The following is a 24656-nucleotide window of genomic DNA, read 5'->3' on the forward strand; positions in this document are numbered from 1 at the left end:
TCTTGTGTGGATTCAAATCATTATCTGTGATCACTTACTTTCATTCAAAAATTTTTCCTTTAGTATTTCTGATAAGGTGGGTTTGCTAGCAATGAGTTTTCTCAGTTTTGTGTACCTAGGAATGTCTTTATTTCCCCTTCATTGTTGAAAGATAATTGTTCTGTATATGAGAAACTAGTGGACAGTTTTTTCTTTAGCACCTTGAAGTGTCTTCCCTCTGCCTTCTAGCCTACATTGTTTCCAATGAGAAGTCAGCTGTTAATCTTAGTAAGGTTCTCTTGTGGATAACAATTCACTTTTCTCCTGCTTTTGTCTTAGGCTTTCAGCATTTTTACTGTTTGATGACTGACTATGGATTTCTTTATGTCTATCCTACTTGAGTTCAGGGAGCTATAAATTGATGTTTTTCATCAAATTGGGAAGTTTCAGCTATTATTTCTTCAAGGATTTTTTTTCTACTGCTTATTCTCTCTCCTTTCTTCTGGTCCGGACATTACATGTTTGCTGATATTCTTACATTTCTTTGAGACTATTCATTCATCTTTATTTCTTCATATTTCACAATCTTCGTTAATCTCTTTTCACGTTTGCTGCTTCTTTCTTCTGCCAGTTCAAATCTACTGTTGAGTTCCTGTAGTGAATTTTTTTATTTCATTATGTACTTTTCAACTCCATAATTTTCACTTGGTGCTTTTCTGTGAGTTCTGTCTTTTTACTGATATCTTGGGTTTCATGAGTCATTACCATCAAAACTTTCTTTACTTCTTAAAGCAGGATTTCCTTTTGTTTTTTGAACACGTTTATAATTTCTGCTAAGTCCAATGTCTGGAGCCAAGCACAGGCCCTACTTTTGTTGTTGTTGTTTTTTAATGTGTAGGTGTGACATTTTCCTGTTTCTTTGCATGTCTGTAAAAGAAAATAAAAATCTCAGGACCACCCCTCCCAACTCCTTATGCAAAAGGAGGTAAAGTCCCCAGGCACCTGTGAAGGACCCCACAGATCATTCATTAAGGAAATTCCTTGCTGGCCTCCCAAAGAGGACATGCAAATTGTAACATTAGGTCCACAGGCTATGTGTAGCTCCTAAAACTAAATCTGTTCAGTCCCACACTGATGATGAATTACAAGTTCATCTTCACAGGCAGCAGAACAGAGACAAGGCTGGATCAAACATTCTTCCACCTACACAGGGAAATCTATATAATTGATGCTTCTTTCACTCATTTTTTCTCTTCTGATATTCTCTTTATCTTATGTAAAATGTAGATTTTCTTGGCTCTCGCAAGAATGTAACCATTTTTTTTCCTCACTCTCCATCCATCCTGCTTCCCCCCAACCCCCAATCCCTTTCTTATCTCCTATTCCCCTCAAATACTGAAACTTCCAAATTCTCCTTTGGAAAAACAGCAACAGATCTGTCTGTGGTTTGTGTTTTTCCTGGGCATGTCCTCAACTTTGGCTAAATAAAACTCCATTGATTGAGATTTTTGCCTCAGTCACTTGAGTTGTCACGTCTTTTTTATGTGTATATATATGTATATATATTTTTTTTAATTGAAACTGGACATTTTAGAAAATATATTTAAAATTTGTGGGAATTCTTGATACTTATTCCTCTGGGTGGGGGACTTGTTTGCTTGTTTAATGACTTGGCTGCACTATGTTGGTGAAGACTATTTCCTCCACAGCATGGGGCTCTGATGCTGCTCCTCAGAGGTACAGCCTAGGGCACACGCACAGTCTCCCTGCAATGACAGTGGTTTTAACAAGGCTCTGTCTGCTTCCCTGCTCTTTCTATTAAGCTGTCTGCCTCCGTTGGTATCACACCCAGCTATTAGGCTCCCGTAATTGTCAGCCGACTCCTCTACTGATTTCAGCAGGCTCCTGGGGCATGGATTGCTTCTCAGTTTGCTTCAATTAAATCCAGGCCTCCTCACAGGAGTACATTTTGTGGCTAGTCTCTGAGGTTTGTTCTGATTCCAGAAGAGTTCTTAGCTGTTTCTTTGATTCTATTTGCTAAGCTAGCTGGTTTATGGTTAGCTTGTTGTGCTCATGGGGTTTTCAGCCTGCTTGTAATTACCAACATTGCCATTGTTTTCAAGAGTATTCTTAGGCTTAAACTTCCCCACACTCTCTCCTAAATTAAGTTGGCACCATTGGGGAGCTTTTTGAAGTTCTCTATTCTTAGGACCTTCCTCTCCCCCTTGGCAAGATGTCTGAGCCACTGTTCTGCAGCTAGTAGCAGAGACAGGAGCTCACATCTCTTGGAGTGATACCCTGTAAGGGAAAATGCATTTGTGTAGGCAACAGGTTTCTTAGGCCAAACTAAGATGACTGCCTCGGTGCTTTTTCCGGTCCAGCCCCTCCAGCTAGCTGGCCTTCTGGGGAGGCAGGAGTGAGCATAATCATGTAACCAAGGTGTTATCTCCTATGTGAACCCATGTTATGCTTTCCCATGGCATGTTGCCACTATTGTTCAGAGCGATATATAAGTGCTCACCATGTTCTCAGCCATGCTTTTTGCTGCTGCTGTATCCCCCCCCCACCACCGATAATAAAGAGCGTGTCTCACCTGCCCACTGCCACTCGCCTTTTCTTCCAATTTCCAAAGCCTGCACCGGAGCCCACGCTAGCCACAGACCATCCTCCTCACACATCCTCCTTCACGAGCAGAACTGTGGACCAGAGAGGTAGCCTCTGGTCTGCTGAACTTGCCTCTTCTGGCATGGATCCTATGCCCTGCGAGCAAGCTGGGGTGAGAATGACTGGGACCCTATTATTCTCAGTCTACCGCACCTGAGTTGGAACCACCACCGTATGAATGGGGGCTGTCCCTGCACTCACCTTGAATCTACCCTCTGTAACATAGAGTTGGGGAGTGTGTGAGAAATGCTTGTGGTCTGCCCCTCCCAGGAGAATACTGTGGGCCTTCAGTGGGAACTGTGGGGAGAGGGAACCCCATCTTCTTAGCAACATGCACCCAGCATGGAGCTTTTGTCACACTGAGCTGGTTGGCGATGTGGAGGAGAGGGTGGCTCAAGAGTCATAGACTTTTGCTGTTCTTACTGATTTTGTGTTACGATCTTGAATGTTTCTTCCTTTGCTATATGCCCTTATGACAATTTCCAAACAACTTTAAATGGTTGTTTATTTTTCTAATTGTTGCCAGTTATGGTTTTTTACTAGAGAACTAGAGTTATCCACACTATCATTCTGGAAACAAGAGTCCTGTGAAATATTTAAGAAAGACATAATCAGTCTTGTTGACTCATTTTATGAGGCCAGCATTACACTGACAAAACAAGACAAAAACATTACAAGAAAACTTGTCTCACATTCCACGTGAGCATATATGCAAATATCCTTCACAGAATGTTAACAAATTAAATCCAGCAATGTATAAAAATATTCATACATCATGACTGAATGGGATTTATTCCAGGAATGCAAGTTTGTTAAAACATTAAAAATTCATTGCACCATAATTGCATTAACAGAATCAAAGTGAAAAGAAATCATGAAAAACAGCTTACTAGGAATAATAGGAATTTTACTTAATAAAGTGCACCCACCTGATTTAAAAATAAGTGAATAAAAATTTTGTACACTGTTCAAAAACATATATATATAAAATATGTTCAACATCTTTAGTTTTTGGGAAAATAAAAAAGAAAAAAAATAAATTAAAACCACAATGAAATACTATTAGCCACCCACTAAAATGGTTAAAATTTAAAAGACCAATAATACCAGAGGTTTTTTTGTTTGTTTTTTTTTTTTTTTGAGACAGAGTCTCCCTCTGTTGCCCAGGCTAGAGTGAGTGCCGTGGCGTCAGCCTAGCTCACAGCAACCTCAAACTCCTGAGCTCAAGCGATCCTCCTGTCTCAGCCTCCCGAGTAGCTGGGACTACAGGCATGCATCACCATGCCCGGCTACTTTTTTTTTATATATATATATTTTTAGCTGTCCATATAATTTCTTTCTATTTTTAGTAGAGATGGGGTCTCGCTCTTGCTCAGGCTGGTCTCGAACTCCTGAGCTCAAACGATCCGCCCACCTCCGCCTCCCAGAGTGCTAGGATTACAGGCGTGAGCCACCGCACCTGGCCAATAAAAGGTTTTGATGAGGTTGTGAAGCAACTTGAACTGTTACACATTGCTTATGGCAGTATAAATGGGTGTGATTACTTTGGAAATATATAGTATGTCTTATAACCTTACACTTATACCTACCATATTATCCAGAAGTTTCACATGTAGGTAGGTATTTGCTAAATATTAGTATCTACAAAAACATTCAAACATGAGTATTGATAGCACTTTTACAAAATAAAGTAAAAACTGGAGTGAGTATTAGAAAATAAGAGTATCTGCTATTGTGGCCTCATGGAGAATATGGTTAGACTAACCTAATGGTCTTAAAACATTCTTGAAATAAACAAAAAAAATTGAAAAAACAGCAAAAGTCAGAAATGCTAACTGCAGAAATTAGCAAACATTTTCCAGAAATTTGGGTAAAAATCTCATATCCGCTCCTAACATTGTAAAGACAGCATACATTCAAAGAACTTATAAAGACTGTCTTTGGAAGTTAGTGCCAATGATTTGTTTATAGAACATAATCCCTCTTGATTTAGGTTGTTTTTTTAAAGGTTTGACTACAGCCAGGTTGGAAAATTCATTTTCTGTGCTGTTCTGTTATTTAATTAGGATAGCTCTGGTTTAGAAAAATCATACTTCAATTTTGTTTCATTACAGAACATTAAGGGCCTATTTTAGCATTGTGTTGCAAAGATATACTTAAGGGTTTTTTAGTCCCCCATTATAAATTCTCTTTTTGGTCTATCTTGGTAATTTAAAAATTGCATTGGCTAGATATGACATGATTTGTTCACCTGGATGCAATTATTTTTAACGGGAAACACAAGGCCATTTTTATTTTGTGTAATCTGTTGCCTAATTCAAGAATATTTGCTTTCATTTTATGTATTTAATCCTTATTCAATAAAAACAAGCTCATATTTCAGTTTTAATATTATTTTGTTACTTTATGTAGGAAAGGCATTCTATGCTAGTTGAGCAAAAATAAATTTCATCCAAGACCATACTTAAAATTTCACTGATTCTAAATAAGGAATTAGAGAGTCATGGTACAATTGTATTTGGAGGACGATTTTTATTTTAGGAATATTTTTCAGCTACAGAATAATTTGTGTTGTATTCATGTTTAGTACCAACGGTTTTATAATTTCCACATGTGTTATATTCGTCTCCCCTCTCATTTCTTTTTCATTTTAATCTGACTCTTCTTGAAGTCTCATTCAGAAAACTCTTTGTTATTCTGAAAATTAAACCACCCATCCTTCTTAGACAACAGAGAAATAAAGTCCCTCCATGCAAAAGGTGCAGGAGAGGGTGGGCAGAGTCCAGGAGGAAGGGATTATTAAGAGCTTCAGTTCCTCCCAGTCAGGTCCACATAAAGCCTCAGACAATGGTTCCCCTAACAGCAAACACAACCACCGTCAAGCAGGTAAACTAATACACATTCAAAAGAAAAAAAAATTAAAATATTTGATTTAAAAAATTTTGTCATTTGTGATTTTCTCTGTCACTAATCTCTTAATAATACTTAAAATAATTGAGAGAGTATTTTTTTCACAGTATAACAACAAATAAAATGAATAAATGAAGGAATGAATAAAACCTGTGCTCAAGTCTTATAAGATGAGAATTCTGTGATTTTGAAGGACAAAAGTCTAGGTTTACACTGACTCTAACTTATGGAGCCATAAATGCTAGAAGTTAAAAATCCTTAGATACATCTTTACAAAAGAGATGAACAAAAGAGAATGGCATTTCCCCTTTCTCTTTGTTCCCCATCTCACTGCCACTTCCAGCTAGATAATGAGGTCGCCTGTCAAAAATAACACACAGGAAAGTCTCTATATTTAGGGGGTACAGGAGTGGGGAGTTTCTGTCTCTGATTTCAGTGTTATCTCTTTGCAATTTTATATGGTTTTTTTGTTTGTTTGTTGTTAACTTCCAAACCTCTGGTTTCTAAATGTGAATTATTTTTTATAACATATATTATAGCCAGTACAGTAGAAGGCATAAAGGAAGTAAGGCTTCAGATATTTTCAAATACATAATGTTATCTGTAAGTAAAATTTGGATATCTGACTCTCATAACTTATTCTATTTCTTTCATATGCTAAACTCATAATGATTTTGAGGTTTGTTTTTTTTTAAACTGCCTTTTATCTTGAAAAAGTAAGTGGCTATGTTTATTTGGAGTAGGAATGAAATCATAAAGTTCCTAATATTGTACTTATTATCTGTAGGAAAAACTTAGCTCATATAAATTGGAATATTAGCTAATTATATCACAGAAATTACTACCTTAGTTACATTTTTCAGATAACTAATAGCTTTTTTTAGGGAATTTATCAGGTGAAATTCAAGCAACAAAATGTGAATTTGATGGGGAGAGGTTGTTTATGCTTTAGATGCTCATAGGTATAGTTCAGATAGGTTTGTGTGTTTATCCCTTTGATAAGACGCTATTGTTGCTAGTGGTTCATATTTTTTTTTCGTTCTGCAAATTGTAACTTTGGTCTGCTAGTGGTTCATATTTTTGATGTGTGCACACTATTATTATGGCCTCTTGTGTACTACTTCATTATCTGGAAATGTTTGATTGTAATTTTTTTCCATATAGTTTTCTTGGATCTGTAAAATAGAGGTGAAATCATTATTTTTTTTTGTTTTCTATCATCTGACTTTTCATAGAGTTCTTAGAGAATTGATATTCTTGTCTTTCATCTCACATTCTAGTGTAACTTTAATTGATCTTTCTTTCCATCTTTCTTTGAATGTGAGAGCAGCTCATATTTCAGCATTGCTGAAGACTGCATTTTTGTGAAGTTATGTCTCTTGTACTACAAGCCAGCTCAATGGCTTCTATATAATTATAGTACAATGTTTGCACTTATTAGAGTGAATGATACTTTTTCTTTTTTAACCATTAAAAAATGTCCTGCTTTGGTTTTAAAAACATACTTGTTTTTAAAAATCTAGTGAGGTTAAGTAAAGTCATAGTAAGAAAATGACTTAATTACTACCTTGTGATGGTCACAAAATATTATCTTAGTTTGGAGAAAAATCTTTATTACCAAAAAAAGAAGAAAAAAAAACAGTAAGCATAAGAAAAAAATATTGATCTCAGCAAAAAATTGATAAATTTTAATATTCATCCTTCTCCAAAGTTTATTTATTTATTCCAGAAGACATCATAAGCAAAGTAAATATACCAAGACAACCTGGAGTAAACTATTGTCATCACATACGATAGCAGATTCTATCCTCTCTTTAAAACCTTTTGCCTTTTAACTCAATGTTATCTGTCTGTGAAATCATGTAGTGCTTTGCACATTATTCTTTTATCCATGCAACTATAATTCAAAACCCAACATACAGTCTAGGTAATTGTTTTTTTATCCCTCTAATTAGAGGTTTTTCAACTTCGATGCACTGTTGACATTTGGCCTGGATAATTCTTTGTTGTGGGGGCTGTCCTGTGCATTGTTGGATGTTCAGCAGCATTCTGGCCTCTAGATGCCAGTAACGGCTCCCAGCACTGACATTAAAAAATATCTTCAAACAATGTGGAGCGTCCCCTGAGACATCATGTCCCCTGGTTGAAAACCACTGTCCTGGCTGTATTTTAAGTCTCTTGAGAGCAGAAACTGTCCTAGTCATCTTTGATCTGCTTTAAGACCTACTCAGTGCTTTGCATACAGTAACAATTCAATAAATATTTGTTTACTATAAGGGAATAAATTATGATTCTTCTAAAAGTCGATTATCTTAACCAAAAGTACTTCATTGCAATAAAAATATATATCACATTAAGAATATTTTCTGTGTCAGTATCTCACTTATGTAAAAATGTATTGCATATAAAATTCAACCATGCATGTTGAATGGTTGAACCATGCATGGTATAGTTTCTGAAAAGACAATCTAGGGGGATTTTATTTATTTTGAAGTTGGTGTAATTTTGTATGCTTTATTACTATTTCAAGTCCTTTTCGCATAATCTTGGTGTTGGCTAGGTTTTTAAAAAAACTAATAGACTTTATTTTTTGAGCAGTTTTAGGTTTGCAGAAAAATTGAGCAGAAAGTACAGAGAACCCCACTAAACTCCATCACTACTTCCCCTCCCTGCTTTCCCTGTTATTAACGTCTTGCACTACTGTGGTACATTTGTTACAGGTGATGAGCCAATAGTTATACATTATTATTAATTAAAGTCCATTGTTTACATTAGGGTTCACTCTTTGTATTGTACATTTTGTGGATTTTGACAAATGTATACTGACCTGTAACAACCATTACAGCATCATACACACTAGTTTCACTGGGGCTCTGCCTATGCATCCCTCCCTCCCGCCCCCTGAATCCCTGGCAATTACTAATCTTTTTATTATCTCCAGTTTTGTTCTTTCCACAATTTTATATCATTGGAATCATAGTATGTAACCTTTGCAGATTGCCTCCTTTCACTTAGCAAGATGCATTTAAGGTTCCCCCAGTCTCAGTGTTGGCAACTAGATTTTAAACTTAATTCAGAGCTACAGCTTCTATTTCTCAGACACTTTTGACTAATAGAAAAGTGTGCTATAATAATTGGACATCCATATACAAACCATACATCACACCATATATAAAAATTAAGTGAAAGTAGATCACAGATCTACCTCTATGTAAAACTGAAAACTATAAAACTTCCTGAAGAAATTACATTAACAGGAGAAAAATGTTGTGGCCTTGGATTAGGCAAAGACTTTTTAGATAAGACACAAAAACACATTCCATAAAATTTTTTTAGAATGATAAGTTTAGAACTTCTGCTCTTCAAAAGACATTTAAAAGGGCAACCCATAGAGGAGAAAATATTAGCACAGCACTTACCTGATAAGGGACTCATATTCGGAATACTTTCAAAATTCAATGATAAGAAAATGAACAACCAGTAAAAATGGAACGAAAATTTGGGTGTTTCACTGGAGAAAATATGTGGATGGCAATAAGTACATGAAATGATGGTCAACATCATTAGTCATTAGGAAAATCTATATTAAAATCACAATGAAATACCCCAACCATTTAGAATGGCTTTAAAAAAAGCACCTGAGGCCAGGTGTGGTGGCTCAGGCCTGTAGTCCCAGCTACTATGGAGGCTGAGGCAGAAGGATCACTTGAGCCCAGGAGTTTGAGGCTGCAGGGAGCTATGATCATGTCACTGCACTCCAGCCTGAATGATAGAGTGAAACCATGTCTTAAAAAACAAAACAAAACAAAAAACACCTCACAATATTATGTTAATATTCTTACAAAACACAGCTGGAGTAATACAAGAGTATTAACATAATTGCTACACTTTAGAGAAATGGGAAAAGAAATTTAGTCTCCCTGCAGTGATTTTTAGGAATTTTAAAACTAGTCCTAAAACTTAGGTTTTTTTAAAAAAATAAGTGGCTTGCAATTTAAAGGACACAATTTCTTTTCAGTCAGTTGAGTAATTTTGTGAGCCGGTCACACTGGGCCGCAGTGGAGGCAGCCTGACCCTGTATTCTGTTTCTAGGGCACTAACACTTTTTTATTTGTCCAGCTAAAAAGGTATCTTATTTCCTGATACAGAAGAAAAATGCAAGTCTTGGAATGCTAGGCTGCACATACTCCTGTATAAAAGCTGAAAGAAGTTTTCTTTGAATGAAGACACCAATTATAAATGTTCCTCTGTTTCGTCATCATTTTTACATGTTTTTGAGACAGTGTCTCGCTGTTTAGCCCAGGTTAGAGTGCAGCTGGTGTCATCATAGCTCACTGCCACCTCGCACTCCTGGACTCAAGCAGTCCTCCTGCTTCAGCCTCCCAAGTAGCTGGGACTATAAGCATGCACCACCACACCTGGCTAATTTACTTTTTTAAGAGATGGGGTCTTGCTGTGTTGCTCAGGCTGGTCTCAAACTTCTTGCCTCAAGCAATCCTCCTACCTCAGCCTCCCAAAGTGCTAGGATTACAGGTGTGAGCCACGGCACCCAGCTGGTTTCTTCATTGTTAATATGAAAATGATAATACCTACTTCAGTGAGCAGTGAGGTTTAGAGATAATCATGTAAATTGATTAGAAATGTGCCTGGCACAATGTAAGTGCTCAATGCATCTTAGCCTTTATTATCTAATCCATAATGTGCCAGAAGTGTTCAGGCATCTGGTAAAATCTAATTACCATATCAGAAAAAGTTCATGGGAAAATTTATTCAGTACTTCAAACTAGGATGATAGGAATATACTTGCTCTCACCTCCTTTCTCTGCCTGAACTTGAGTTAGAAGACAGTCAGAGAAATGATGGCTCTTTTAGTTCCCAGGCACTGGTGGGTACCAAATGCAGGTAGGAAAAGAGACCCAGTAGGTCAAGGTGAGGGGCAGGGAGATCACAGACAGGAAGGAGGCCTGGGAGGAGGAGCAAGGCTGAAGGTAGAGGCCAAAGGATTAGGAGATCAGGGTTTTACGGAGTCAAAGCTTTGTTGGAACCTTCTCTTGGTCCAGGCCATTTACCCAGTTATCTTCCCTCTTGAATTCACTGCTAGTATCAGTGTTTCCCTGTTCTGCAAACAAGCAGCTCCTTTGGAAGTTTTCTTTGGCATTTACTGCTACCTAACTTTGGAGAACTCAGATGTTGAAATGTCCCTTCCTCTTGTTTTTCTAATTAGATTCTCCCTGCTTTAGGGGGGTGGAGTGGGAGGAAGCTAAAGAGCATAGAAAATATGATATTTTAAATGATTTTCTAAAATACTGCTTGTAATCCTTGCTTCAACACACTCTGAAATTTTGCAAAAACGGAGGCATATTTTGAAATTAGTGCACATATAAAATAGTATATAGCTGTGCATTGGGATTGTAGAATCTATTGCACTATTAATTAAACTATCAGAAATCAATGCTTTTAAGCCCTAGATCCTAAAATTTGCAAATAATTTGTAGAATCATAATTCTTATCCTTGAATTTAAAATTCAAGCCTAGGCCGGGCGTGGTGGCTCACGCCTGTAATCCTAGCACTCTGGGAGGCCGAGGTGGGCGGATCGTTTGAGCTCAGGAGTTCGAGACCAGCCTGAGCAAGAGCGAGACCCCATCTCTACTAAAAATAGAAAGAAATTATATGGACAGCTAAAAAAATATATATATATAGAAAAAATTAGCCGGGCATGGTGGCGCATGTCTGTAGTCCCAGCTACTCGGGAGGCTGAGACAGGAGGATCCTTTGAGCCCAGGAGTTTGAGGTTGCTGTGAGCTAGGCTGACGCCACGGCACTCACTCTAGCCTGGGCAACAGAGTGAGACTCTGTCTCAAAAAGAAAAAAAAATAAAATAAAATAAAATAAAATAAAATTCAAGCCTAATGCTTCTCCAAGTTATATCTAAAATTTATTCATATGAAAACCGTATTCCAATGATTAATTGTATACAGGTATAAGTGTATATGTTCATTTCATTTATGAAATCATAAAAGTGATGGGAGTAATCATTTGAAACAGAAAGTTGGAACAATTTTTTTAGCTGTTTTAGGAAAACCTTCTACAGCAAGAACTTAAAATGTCATACCCACTTTAAGATCCATATTGAAATGTTCTTTTTCAGCTGTGCAATGGAGGATCAGTGACTGATCTTGTGAAAGGATTTCTGAAGAGGGGTGAGAGAATGAGTGAGCCTCTAATTGCCTACATTTTACATGAAGCACTAATGGTAAGGCAATTTAAATTGTTGATGCATTAATTAGGAGGCAGTTCTAGTTAAATAAAAAACGTGGATCCTATTTTTAGAAAAATATCACTGCATTAGTATTTATTGATGCAAGAGTATATGCAAAATCTGGAGCATTTAGCATAGCTAATTCCTTTTTTACCTTAGAAATCTACTCTCCTTGTATCAACAAGATCCTGAATTCTGAGACTGTGATAGTCATGAGGGTAGAAAACTAATAGTTAGGTTTTTATTTGCCGTTATCTTAAATAAGTATATGGGGTATTTTCTTCTATTGAGATCAACATGTTTTTAATAAAATATTTGGTAAAAGCTAAGGGGAATGCTCTGGTTTTGTGAATTTTTATATAATCCAAAGTTGAAATGATGTACTTTGATTTGACTAACTCAATGTGAAACATTTAAGAGTTTTTGAATATTAATTTTAATGTTTCCTATTGATTTTGCACAAATATATCATCTGAAAAAAATTTTTTTGTTTGATGCTTTTGCTAAGAATCATTATATATTTCCTACCTTCTAGGGACTTCAGCATTTGCATAAGAATAAAACAATCCACCGAGATGTAAAAGGAAATAACATTCTGTTGACCACAGAAGGTGGAGTTAAACTAGTAGATTTTGGTAAGTTTTTCTTAAAAGGCTTGAGTTGGAGTTGCATAATGGACTAGTAGGACATGACCGGATCACTTGTGGTAGTGGCACTTTGAAAGTACGTGATAAATACTGTCCAATGAATGAATGAGGGAGGATTTTCCATATCATTGTGTGACCATGAGAAAGTCACTTAAAATCTCCATGGACATCAGTCAGCTCATGCTGCCAGTGTGAAAAATGTCCCCCACTTCATAAGGTTAGTTGCTGTGAAGAGTAAGTTGGATGCTAGCGGTAAACTTTTTAGTATAATTATGGATGCATTATAATTCAGAAAATCTGAGCTATTACCATTATCATGAGATAATATTCCTACCTTGCCTGTAGCTCAGTGCTGCACACATAGTAGGTGCTTAATAAATAAATAGTTGCTAAATAATGAAAATCTGAATTCCCAACATTGGTGTCTCTTTATATTTGCAAAAAAAAAAAAAAAAAAAAAAAAAAATCAATAGCCCTTTGCTAGAGTAAATTCAGTATTACTTTAAACATCAAGCTACTTAATTACACTAAAAGTAAGATGCAATTTGCCAATACTAGTTATGATTACATCCTTTAAGAAACCTTTTGGTTTCTTTTGTTAAGTAGGATACGCTTTTTTACAAAAAACTGTCAGCCACCTCTGAGAGCAAAAAGACAAGTGAGCTTGTAAACATTATTAATGAGATGCATTAGCAGTCAGTGGTATATGATCAATCAATACGTAATATGACCTCCCAGGAGATAAACTCCTTTAGGCAAGTCAACGAATGTCTGCAAAAGCAGTTGGTATGTAGAATAGAAGGTGAAAGGGAGACTAAATTTAAAGGGCAGTCCTCAGTTCTCATTTCTGTGGATTTCTCTCTGGGGAACTTCGTTTCTAATAGGATAGTTAACATTTCAATACAAAAGTACAGAATGTACCTTTCGTGATTTATTTAGACATCATTCTTATGACAGAATATTTTATGGCTTTAAATCTCTTATTACCCACATGCCCAGTTTTAGACCAAATCCCCAATGCATAATGTAGGTCAAAGAGAAGTTGTGATTTATTTATTAATAACCCATTTTTAGCACTGAGTGAGGCAGTATACCTGAACCTAAAAACTGTAAGGTACCCTCCAAGGCTTCCTTTCTTCATGAGTAATTCAAAGCAAAAGCCATTAATTGGGACAAGCAAGCAAGGGTGTAGGGACAGCCTGAGAGCAGTGAGGAAGGCACCCAGGCTGGCGTGGGGTGACGGGTAACCAACTGGGATGAGGAAGGCTTCCATGTAGGGCGATGGGGGTGACTCCAGGTGGGTAGTCAGAGCCATAGCAAGATGAGGAGGGCGTCTGCATAGGGGTCAGGGTGGAGGTGAGATTGATTACCTAAAGATGGCTCAATACCATCGGTAAATATACTCAGGACAATGGCAGCCAGGTTTCTTGCTGTTAGAGAAAAAAATTACAAATATGACAAGGGGGAAATGGTGTTGGATTGGAATTACAATATGAACTCATGGCTTTACTATATACACACAGATATAAAAATAAATATGTCATGTGTATGTAGTAGGTGTGCGTATGTATGTACATGTTACCTGGCAGCTATTTCCACTAAAAGGGCTTGGGCATGTTGATGGCCTAAGAGAGCACTTAGCTTTTGGTCTCTAAATACAATTCTCAACTAAACGGAAGCAGGAATTCTTGGAGAAAGGCTGATTTCAGGGGTATACGAGATGAGCCTGGAACTTAGTGTGTCCAAAAAGTAAGGAAATACTCCAAGAATTATAGAGACATGTAAAAGGGACACAGAAGCCAACTTGAAGCAATTCCCACTGACCAGATGTGGGACAGTTTGAGCACTAGAATAACAATATTGATAGTAATGATGGTGATCCATTGAATAAAATAAAAATCCATTAATGCATACTGGCATACGTACACACATTACTAAATGAGTGGAGACAGGCAAAAGCTTTTCCTTACAGAAGAATGCCAACTAATAAAGATAGAAGGAATAAGGAAATTTTAAAAATCATTAATCCACAAACTTCAATGAATGTTTAACCCACTAGTTTTGATTAGAAATAGAATAGTTTTGTAGTCTCACAAACTTATCCACAAAATTCTAATTAATGACAAAAGAAAAAGGGAAACTTTTCAGGCGTGAAGCCTGGTGGACACAACCATTGTAAGCGATCAGAATGACTGTAACTAGATGAATGAAAATCACACAGCACTTGGTAGGATGCAAGGAGAAGACCTCAGCATCACTTCTGGGATTCTCCTGCCAAAAAATAAAATCACAGGGGAATATCGAACAAATTCACATTCGGGAACATTCCATAAAACAACTGAACTAAAATCTTAAAAAATGTCAGCATCATGAAATTTAAGGAAAGATTGAGGAGCTGTTTCAGATTCAGGGAGATTAATGAGACCTGACAACTAAAAGTAACACATAATCCTGGATTGGATCCTTTTATTGTAAAGGACATATTTGGGACAATTGATAAAATTTGAATGGACTCTGTGGATTAGATGATAGAAATGTACCAGTGTTGAACTTCCTGATTTTGATGGCTGTGTAGGGAGAATCTCCTTGTTTGTAGCAATTCATTAAACACTGACGTATTCAGGCGCGGAAGTGGCATCATGTAGATCACTTATTCTCACGTGGTTCAGGGGAAAAAAAAGTACTTTGTACTTCTCTTTTTTTTTTTTTTTTTTGAGACAGAGTCTCACTCTGTTGCCCGGGCTAGAGTGCCGTGGCGTCAGCCTAGCTCACAGCAACCTCAAACTCCTGGGCTCAAGCGATCCTCCTGCCTCAGCCTCCTGGGTAGCTGGGACTACAGGCATGTGCCACCATGCCCAGCTAATTTTTTCTATTTTTAGTTGTTTGTCTGATTTCTTTCTATTTTTAGTAGAGATGGGGTCTCACTCTTGCTCAGGCTGGTCTCGAACTCCTGAGCTCAAGCAATCCTCCCACCTCGGCCTCCCAGAGTGCTAAGATTACTGGCGTGAGCCACTGCGCCCAGCCTGCTTTGTACTTTTCTTGCCAACTTTTCTTTAAGCTTGAAATTATGTCAAAATAAAAATAATATAAAATGATGAAGCAGAGTTCTAACTGCTTGGCATGGAAATTAAAATATATATATATGTATATATAAATACACACACACATCAGTTGACTGTAATGAACCTTGAAAATTTGAGAGCTAGTGCTTTATAGAGTGAAATAGTATATTGAAAAGAAAAAAACAGAGAAAACCATTTTTAAAAGTTGGCAGAGCTTTAGAATTTTCATACCCATACAAAAAAATTAATATTTTACTCAGCTAGAATATATTTTTGTATTGTGGGGAGGTGACTTTTACCTTATTTGAAAGGAAAGGCATTTATAATTCTTTCATTACATAAGGCTGAACCACGAATACGTGGACTCCTTCTTTTAGAGCTTTATGAATCTGGCTGAACCTGTGGGCTCAAGTGTTCCAGACTGAACATTTTTCAAAGTTGAATTAAGCTGTTTAACATTACAGATGCTATTGTATGTTTTAGTCAAGGGTCTTTTAGTTTTAAGGTCCAGAAACCCAAACTAGCTCAAAAAGTGGGAGGGTTCAGGCAAGGCTGCCTGGGCCCTCCCATTCTGCAAGTGACTGGATGAAGAAAGATTATTTTTTACGATAGGGTTACGTGAGAGGAGAGACAAAGATGTTTTCTAAATATTCTAAAGAATATTTTTTTCTTCTTGATGTGCATTGCCCTGGACTCTGAGACAACACGTTTAAAATTTCAGTTTTTAATTTTTGAAATTGAATTATCTAATTTGATTATACCAAAAAATTCTATAATGTACATGAAGTTAAATTGGATTTCAGACATTTTGAAAAGTTGTTTTTTATTTAGCAACAGATAAAAGAAAACTTTAGGGATTTTCATAACACAAACAAATTACTGCAACCCGGCTGTAGAAATTTGCGTGAGAGCTACCAAGAGTGCTTTTCCATGATGCGATAAATTTGGTGGAACCAGAGAGGACTTTCTGTATATTTTTGAGAGTCACTTCTTTGCTCCTCAGTTTTTCTCAGTGAAAATAAGTGTTTTGGACTAAAACTAAGTGATCTTAGTCTGCAACTCTAAAATTTTAATCTCTGAAGAGTTACAAGTAAAGAGAAATTTTTTATAGTGGGGTGGGAGAGAGAACAATGGGAGAGGTGAATGGAGCAAAAGGAGAATGAAAAATAAGACAGGATATCAGTGATGACAGTGTACCATGAATGGCAAGTATGACACAAATTTTACTCTCTCTAGCTGAGGTCCAGCACTGTATGTATACACACATGTACACAGTGTAGAACTGAATGGTACAGGCAGCTCTAGGTGCGTTCTTTGTCCAAAGTCAAGGAGAGTGCAGTGAGCAGTGTGACCTTGATGTCTTTAGAAAAGGCACCATAGCTTCTCCATTATAAGATATGAGCTAAGCCGTAAAGAAAGGGAATTATCTAGAGCCAGGAAGATTGGAGAGAGGATGGATTTTCAAGGGAGATCACCACATGAGTATTGAGAGGAGAGGTGGTTGGAGTAAGCCAGCTACCTGGAGCCATCTTACAGACTCGCTGAATATTAAAGCTGGAGAGAACCTTGAATATCATTTGGTATGTTCATTGCAGGAGCATCAGAAGATGTTTGATCCTCCTTATTTTTTGTTGATAACATTCTATATTTTTATAGTTTCAGTTCTCATTCATTTCTGTAGTATTTTGTTTTTAACAACAACCACCACCACTGCCACCACCAGCAGCCCTTCTCCCTGTGCTCTATTGTGATGTCGAGGGTTTGCTGTGTGGTTATAGCCAATCAAGTTCTCTGAAGTTGTCTAGTCTATTTGAACCACATTAGAAACTGCATATTGGATGTTTCTGCTGTTTCCCTACTACCCTAAGAGACCTCTTGACTGCAAGGATAATGCCTGTATGTTTCTCTCCCTAGAAACAAGACTTTAGTAGGGAATGGGGTTGCTATGCAGCCACCAGACAGCCCAGGAAGTGTTTTGGGATGAGCCTAAAATAGCCTGAAGATTCTCTGGCAAAGCAAAAAGCTGAAGAATCATTAATATAAACCTCTAGAATGTTCCTATGGTTTTGACTTTGAATGGATTATTGCCATCTCTTTCAGCCTGTTTTCTGTTCATTCCTGATCCTTTTTGGCCTCCTGTTCCTTTCCATATCCTCTCACCATCCCAACTTTTGCCTGGAATTTTCCACCCACCAGCATCTTCTCTCTCGAGGTGATTATGTAACTATTTACTTGGTGATTTATTCCATTCGTTACTCTCCGGACAAGATGATTTTCTTAATCTTCTTTACATCCTGCGGCTCCTGGACTCATACTGTGAGTCCCTATTGCCTTTTAAAGTAATTTGTGTCAATCATTTTAATAGATTTTTGCATTTTTCTATCTTCTTAGCTATTTTTCTTGTGGGAATTTATACTAAGTAAAAATGCCATTTGTCCTCAGAAGAGTGACTTTTCTCTCCAGCTTAAGATTACTAACCTGAAAATAAGCAAGTTAGAATTTATGACCATTAAGTTGTCTTCTAGCTCTGAAGCTATTTGAGTGTGTTGGTAAAATGATGTTGAGGTTTACATGCAGAGCCTTCAGAAAATCATGAAATTTAATAAATGCCTCACTCATTCATAGTTGGGCCTGTATCCTGTTTTTCATGTTGTAATCATCCAGTATTCTCATACTCGAGGATTTCTTACTGTACCTAATTGAGCTTTTCACTTAATTTGAGATTTTATTCTCCTTCACCTTCTGGGCTGAACTTGTCTTGTTACCATATAGTTTACTCTTATGGGAACCGTGTGGGAAGCATTCTTTCTGCACATCCCAACAGACACCAAAAGATAAATGAGACTCCAACAGTGTTGTAATTCATGAGCCCTGCACTGCTTAGACCAGTGGTCTTTGAAGGGTTCATCAGTACCCAGGTGTGGGCAAAACATCACTGAAGTTCAGGAAGAAATGGTCGGTACTTCTAGTACAGTTATTATTTTAATCTTACCCTTTCAAATTATTTTCGTTTATATGTTTCATAATGCATATATTATTATACTAGTAAATACATAGAAAAGCCTGGCACTATCTATATCTGTGCTTGCTCAAAACTTTTTTTGTTTGGGATGTTTGATCAAAAATCTTGGAGGCCAAATGTTTGCCTTAGAAAATTCTTAATCTTATATTAATTTAAATATATATGTAATACAATCTCATATTGATATAGAGTCTAATGACTCTTAGGCTTTTTATACTCATTATTGATGATTGTGCTTGTTCATTTGCTATTTTAGATGTAAAATCAGTGGGGTTTTGCATCAGTGAGGGTTCCTCAGTTTAGGCAAGGATGCTGAAAACATCACTGGCTGGGTCACAAAATTAAAGGAGAAGCTGGGCGATTTGGCCTCCTATGAACAGAGCTATCTCAGCCGTAGACCTCAGGAGTGAAGTCACTTGGATTAACCCTGACAGCCCAGCCATTGATTGGCGCAGCTCTAGTTACCTCCCCTTCCTGATGTCTCCTCTCAAGAGTCACATTTCCAAGAGGAAGAGTGTGATGGTTCACCTGGGTCAGATGCCACACCCCTAAAAATTTTTTTATCTGCATCAGTCCTTGTATATTTCCTATGAAGTGAGGAGAGAAGTTCTTTTCCAGCCATCCATGTCTATAAATTCCGACTCTAGAACATGACTACTTGCTGGAAAATGCCAATTCCAGTGACATAATCCTTTCTTCATCTCCAGAAAGAGAAAAAAATGATGAGTGATTAGTCTAAAATGTCACTTTCTTGCTGGGAGCAAAACTTGATTTTTACGTGGTTGTGTTTTTTTTCCTTCACTTTTACATTTCAGTTAAATGACTTTTGAATTCTTAAACTCTCTCTATAAAATTGAAACAGAATAATCCCCAAGGGTCAAATATAATTTAAAATATTTTCTTAAATAATTGGAAAATAAATTTTAGAAAATTTAGAAGTAATTTTAAATTAAATTTGCTTTTAAAACCCGTTTGCTTTTCCCAATTATATAAATAAATTACTATATTTTCATGCTACCATAAAATCCAAGTTTAATCACTATGCCTTTAACTCATAGAAAAAGACAAGATAACATTTTTAGATTTAAATCTAATTTTTCTGAAATGCAAAATGTCTGGAGTAGAGGTAGAGGATGCATTTTGGAGAAAAGTGCCTTAGGTGCTCGTTCCCTTTCTTCAGATACTCTGTTAGAAAATATTTAAAGGAGAAATTTCAAGCATAGCTTAGATAATCTTCTTTGAATTTGAAAAACGATTTAGTGAGGATATCAAATAATTAACTTTTTTAAAGGCAAAATTTGAAGGCCACAAATTAAAATTCTGTTTAGGACAGGATTTGTGGATAGATGGAGCAGGTCATTAAGTCAGTAGGGATGTAATTAACGTGCAACCAAAACGCACTCTTCACCCCTCTGCCCAGGTATATTTCCACCACTGAAACACCCATTTGGTTGAATATGGCCTTTGAATTTCATGGTAAAAGTCAGTTGTCATCTTGGAGAAATCAAATATATCCCCATTTTCAATCTCAATTGGTATATTTCCTCTACTTGGCTTCTAAGATAAGCAACCAGATCCTAAAACTAATATACACCTGGGAGGTACTTTTCAAAGCAGGGAAATCATGGAGTGAAAGCCCATGATTTGGGTATAACTCATCAAGTCTAGAGCGGGTCAAAGGTAGGAGCGCAGCACAGTCAGAGGTGATCAGGACCCCTGGCGGGAGGAGCAGGAGTGTGAAAATCAAGAAGAGAGACCTTACCCCTGATTCTCTTGAGAATCTGTTATGATAATGTTTAACCAGGTGGAATTAATGGGATAACACGACTGAAATACTTGGTTACACCTCTTCATTGTAGCCCTTCAGTCTGTAATCTCTCTAAAGGAAAAGAACTGGTTCTATTAATGGCGTTGGTTTAAACGGATGCACTTAATTTGAAACTTCCAAGCAGATCAGGTGTGATTTGTCCAGGGTTGATAGATGGAAAATAATTTTATGCATATTCACAGGTCACCTACTATGTGACAACACCATATAGACAATTATCAAATCACCAGAGTTTGTTAGTGGGCAGGTGAGGAAGAGGGAAGAAAGGAAACACACCATTCAAATAACATTTACATGCCCAAAAATGTACTACAGAAAAATAGTTTAAAATGTAGAAGATCAAAAGAAATAGAAATTGGTATGATCAGGAGCAGATTACACATCAGCATAGGGGAACTAAGACAGGAAGTGGGGCTTAGGGATGAGCAGGATTTGGATATGAGAAATAGAAAATACAAAGGCTCTTCTGTATTTTGGCTATGCAGAAAATCTGATTTCGGATCCTTTAATGTGACGTTAAGTCCACTGGCTGCTTTGAGGGAACAAAATTTTACCATTAGTTTAAGAAAACGTATAGCAATTGGAAGCTCTTTACATGAATAATTAATGCAAGGAGCATGTCTTGTCTCTTCGTTGCAGGTGTGTCTGCACAGCTCACCAGCACCCGGCACCGGCGGAACACGTCTGTAGGAACACCGTTTTGGATGGCTCCTGAGGTCAGATAGAGTTTCAAGGGAGATAAATGTAATATTTGATCCTTTCGGACTTTCCTTTTCATGTGCACTCTATCTCCATAAGTGTTTTGAAATATACCAGAAGAAGAAAATGTCAACTGTGTTACTGAAACATGAGATTTTCGCATGTGTGAGGAGGAACATGGAAGGTGCTTGGTATTGAACACATGAATGAATGAAAGACTGAATGTGTGAATCAGACGAGGTAGAGAGTTTGATTTTTCATTAAATTTAGTTGTTTAGCATGGATCTATATTAATGATATTTACATTCTGTTTTTAAATTATAGCAGAACTATTATGAGACCCCCCAGCCTTTGTTAGATGGGATTCAGGTCCATTAACCTACATGGCGGGTTCCCATGTTCTCCGCCCAGGGGAGCTGCTGAAATAGTTGAGGGAAAAAGTTTTCAAGAGTCGTATCTTCTCCCCACAGTCACTATTAATGCCTTTTAGTCTTTTTAATTATGTTTATCACTTATAATGAACATTTATTTTTGAAGATTCTCAGCAACTGTTGGGAAAAGCTCTGCTATTTATCTATAATTTTCTAGGGAGTGAAGGGAGGAGAAGTAATTCAAATGCTGTATTAGTATTGCAAAATCTTATAATTAAATTTGTTTGAGGATTAAATCCTGGTATACTGTTTTTATTTGAATACTAATCCAATTATTACTTGCAAAAAAAAAAAGTTAAAATGTAAACTTCATATAAAATATGGAGAGAGGATAAATTATTTTCAGAAACTCTAAAAAAATTTAATGGATTAAAAAACTTTTTAACAGGGACTACATCTTAGAATAAAAGTAGAAAGTCATATAAGCAAAAACTAAATTGAATAAGAGAATCATAAATAACAGTGTTTTTAATTTGTTCTAATGTTTTATCAGTGTTTTTAAAACTTGCACAAAATTTACAAAGAAGTTAATATAAATGTAGTTCTAATACCAAATATTTCATTTTGTTTGCATATATTAGTAATAAATATTATAAGTAATATTACATATAATAATTATATTATTATATAAATAATACGCTAGCTTTATGGTTTTTGTATAATTTATAGTAACAAAACCATTATCGTACATTTGTTTGTCATTTAATAAAAACACTCCTTACTATGCAATTGCCAGGCAGTCATTTTTCTCATGTCATTATTATTAATAGACCTCTGGTACCACACATAAGTCTTGAAAGTTCTTTCCTGCTTAGCAAACTAATGAATATTATAGAAAAGAAAAAAGGTTCACGGCAGTTTTTTCAAGCTGTCATATACATATATGTTTGAGATTTTGTGCATATTATATTCATCTCTCTGTAATAAATACTTTCCAAATTTGAAGAAGAACATATTTTGATTAACCTGTTTTCTGGCTAATCAAGATATCCCATATATGCCACTCTATGTTATTAATGACAAATTTCTAAGAATTAGAAAGCAATAAGGTAAACAAATATAAATATAATAATGGCATAGAAGTATTTCAGTGTTTTTAAGCCCCAGTGGGGAGATTGTTCAAATCAATTATCAGTTGAAAAGTAAAAAATTTTTTTTATTTCTAAATATTATGGAGATAAAAATGTTTTTGGTCACGTTTCGATTTTGTTATGCTTGAGTCAGAGTTATAAGTGTGCCCATTGCCCAACTGTGTTCTCTGTTTCCCTCACTCTATCTATATACATGTATGTATATACACATATGTAATTTATGTATATATTTATTATTAGCCTTCAGGTGCCTAGAAATACATTGGTTCATGGCCTTTTGCTTATTTGCCCATGAACTTGCCACCCAAGCTAGAACTGGAACATGACAATAGCGTATCTTTGCCTCTGTCTGTTCCTCTGTCCACCTCCTTGCCTCCTCACTAGAGTGTTGTCCTCCATGCTGTGTTTATCATTGCTCTCATTTTTATTTTTTTAATCATACTGATATGCTTACATTTAAACCATTTCCTGTCATTTCCATTAGTGTCAGGCTGGAATAAAGATTTATTTATTAAGGAGTCACCCTTTCTGCATGAAGTGTGTAAATGTTGTCAACTAAACTCCAATTTGCCAACACAGGGATTTTTAAGATGTGTTAAGCTTGATTTTAAGTGCAGTCAGGAAGAAAAAATATTGCTCCAGACAGGCCTTAGATTTCTTTCACTTTATGTATCATTTTACAGTACTATAGTTAAATGATAGAACTATAATCTACCATCATCCAAAAATCATGTTTTTTTTTTACATGGGTTAGCATTCACAAAATGTAAAATTTTTTTAAATGTAAAAAAAACGTTTTCTTAAGATATGGAGTTGAATTTCCTTTTTGTGTTTACTGATGTTAACAACTATCATTCACAGCCCATCTGTATTTGTACTTACACACTTACAAATAAATTGTGGAGTAATTATGCAATAATTTTTCTATACAATACTATGTTATAACGTCGAAAAAACAAATCCTCCCTTTTTTCTTGTTTCTCAATTACATCCTTTGATTAGTGACATGTTTTGAAACTTGGTTGTAATTTAGGGCGGCCCCTGATAAGCTGTTGGTAAATCTTCATCAATGTTTATTTTTATTCAATTGACTTTTCTTTCATTAATGGCTAAAACTTTTGCATTCCTCCAAACTTGTCTCATTCCTCCCTTGGGTACCCTTCTCTTCTAGTTGCCAGTAACGATCAAGGCCATCTAACTAGACTGCCCTCAAGTTTATTTTTCTTTACTTCCTCCACTTTAAAATTCTTCAAAGAATTATCTTTGCCCAGGTGAACGTGTCCGTTCTGTCATCAAATGTTTACTGTGTGACTAGCGCTGTGCAATCTTTAGCTATGCATTTGATCCTGTCCCTGTCCACTTGGGACATTTTTCCTTTCCTCTTTTTGTTGTAAATTTTAAAAAATATTCCTTTTCACAGGCTTCTTTCCTTATATTTGTAAACCTGCTAAGATATTCTCTGTTCTCAGAATAAAAATAGTACTAGTACTAATGATTTCATCTTTATTCTCCTCCAACATTACTGCCTTTATCTTTACGTGTAGCTATCAAACTTCACCACTTTAAACACTTTGTTCTAAATATTTTGCTACATGCTTGTTAAAGTCAAAAACGTTGCGTCTTTGTTGTTGTCGTTTTCTACTAGGTGATTGCATGTGAACAGCAATTGGATACCACTTACGATGCCAGATGTGACACTTGGTCCCTGGGTATCACGGCCATTGAGCTGGGTGATGGAGACCCTCCGCTAGCTGAGCTGCATCCCATGAGGGCGCTCTTCAAAATTCCAAGGTCAGACTAGGACCACTCTCTGCAGCCCATTGCTCTTCCTGCAGCCACTGAGTGTTCATGGTGCTCATCGAGGAAATATTCAGATATATTCCAGCAAGTTGGGAGCAAAGTGGCCTGGAATATTACATTGCTTCTTCCAAGACGCTGTCTTTGTTCAGTAGTTGCATTTCCCTGCTCTCAGTAAAAGAGAATCAGTGTGTTTTTCCCTCTTTTGCTAGGATTTGAACTCAGAAAGTAACAGTTCCTCCCACTCTTTATCCTTTCCATGGTGA

General features: G+C 36.4%; 1 protein-coding gene across 1 annotated transcript in view; it reads left to right on the forward strand.

Annotated features, from left to right (window-relative positions):
• Positions 1-24394, forward strand: part of MYO3A (myosin IIIA) — a 37081-nt gene extending 12687 nt beyond the window's left edge. Inside the window, exons 3-6 of the mRNA XM_069458735.1 lie at positions 11703-11807; positions 12349-12448; positions 21012-21088; positions 24239-24394. Of these exons, the coding sequence (XP_069314836.1) occupies positions 11703-11807; positions 12349-12448; positions 21012-21088; positions 24239-24394 (438 nt within the window). The remainder of the gene's footprint in view (positions 1-11702; positions 11808-12348; positions 12449-21011; positions 21089-24238) is intronic.
• Positions 24395-24656: the final 262 nt, after the last annotated feature.

This window comes from Eulemur rufifrons, chromosome 25, assembly GCF_041146395.1.
Source record: "Eulemur rufifrons isolate Redbay chromosome 25, OSU_ERuf_1, whole genome shotgun sequence".
Classification (NCBI taxonomy): domain Eukaryota; kingdom Metazoa; phylum Chordata; class Mammalia; order Primates; family Lemuridae; genus Eulemur; species Eulemur rufifrons.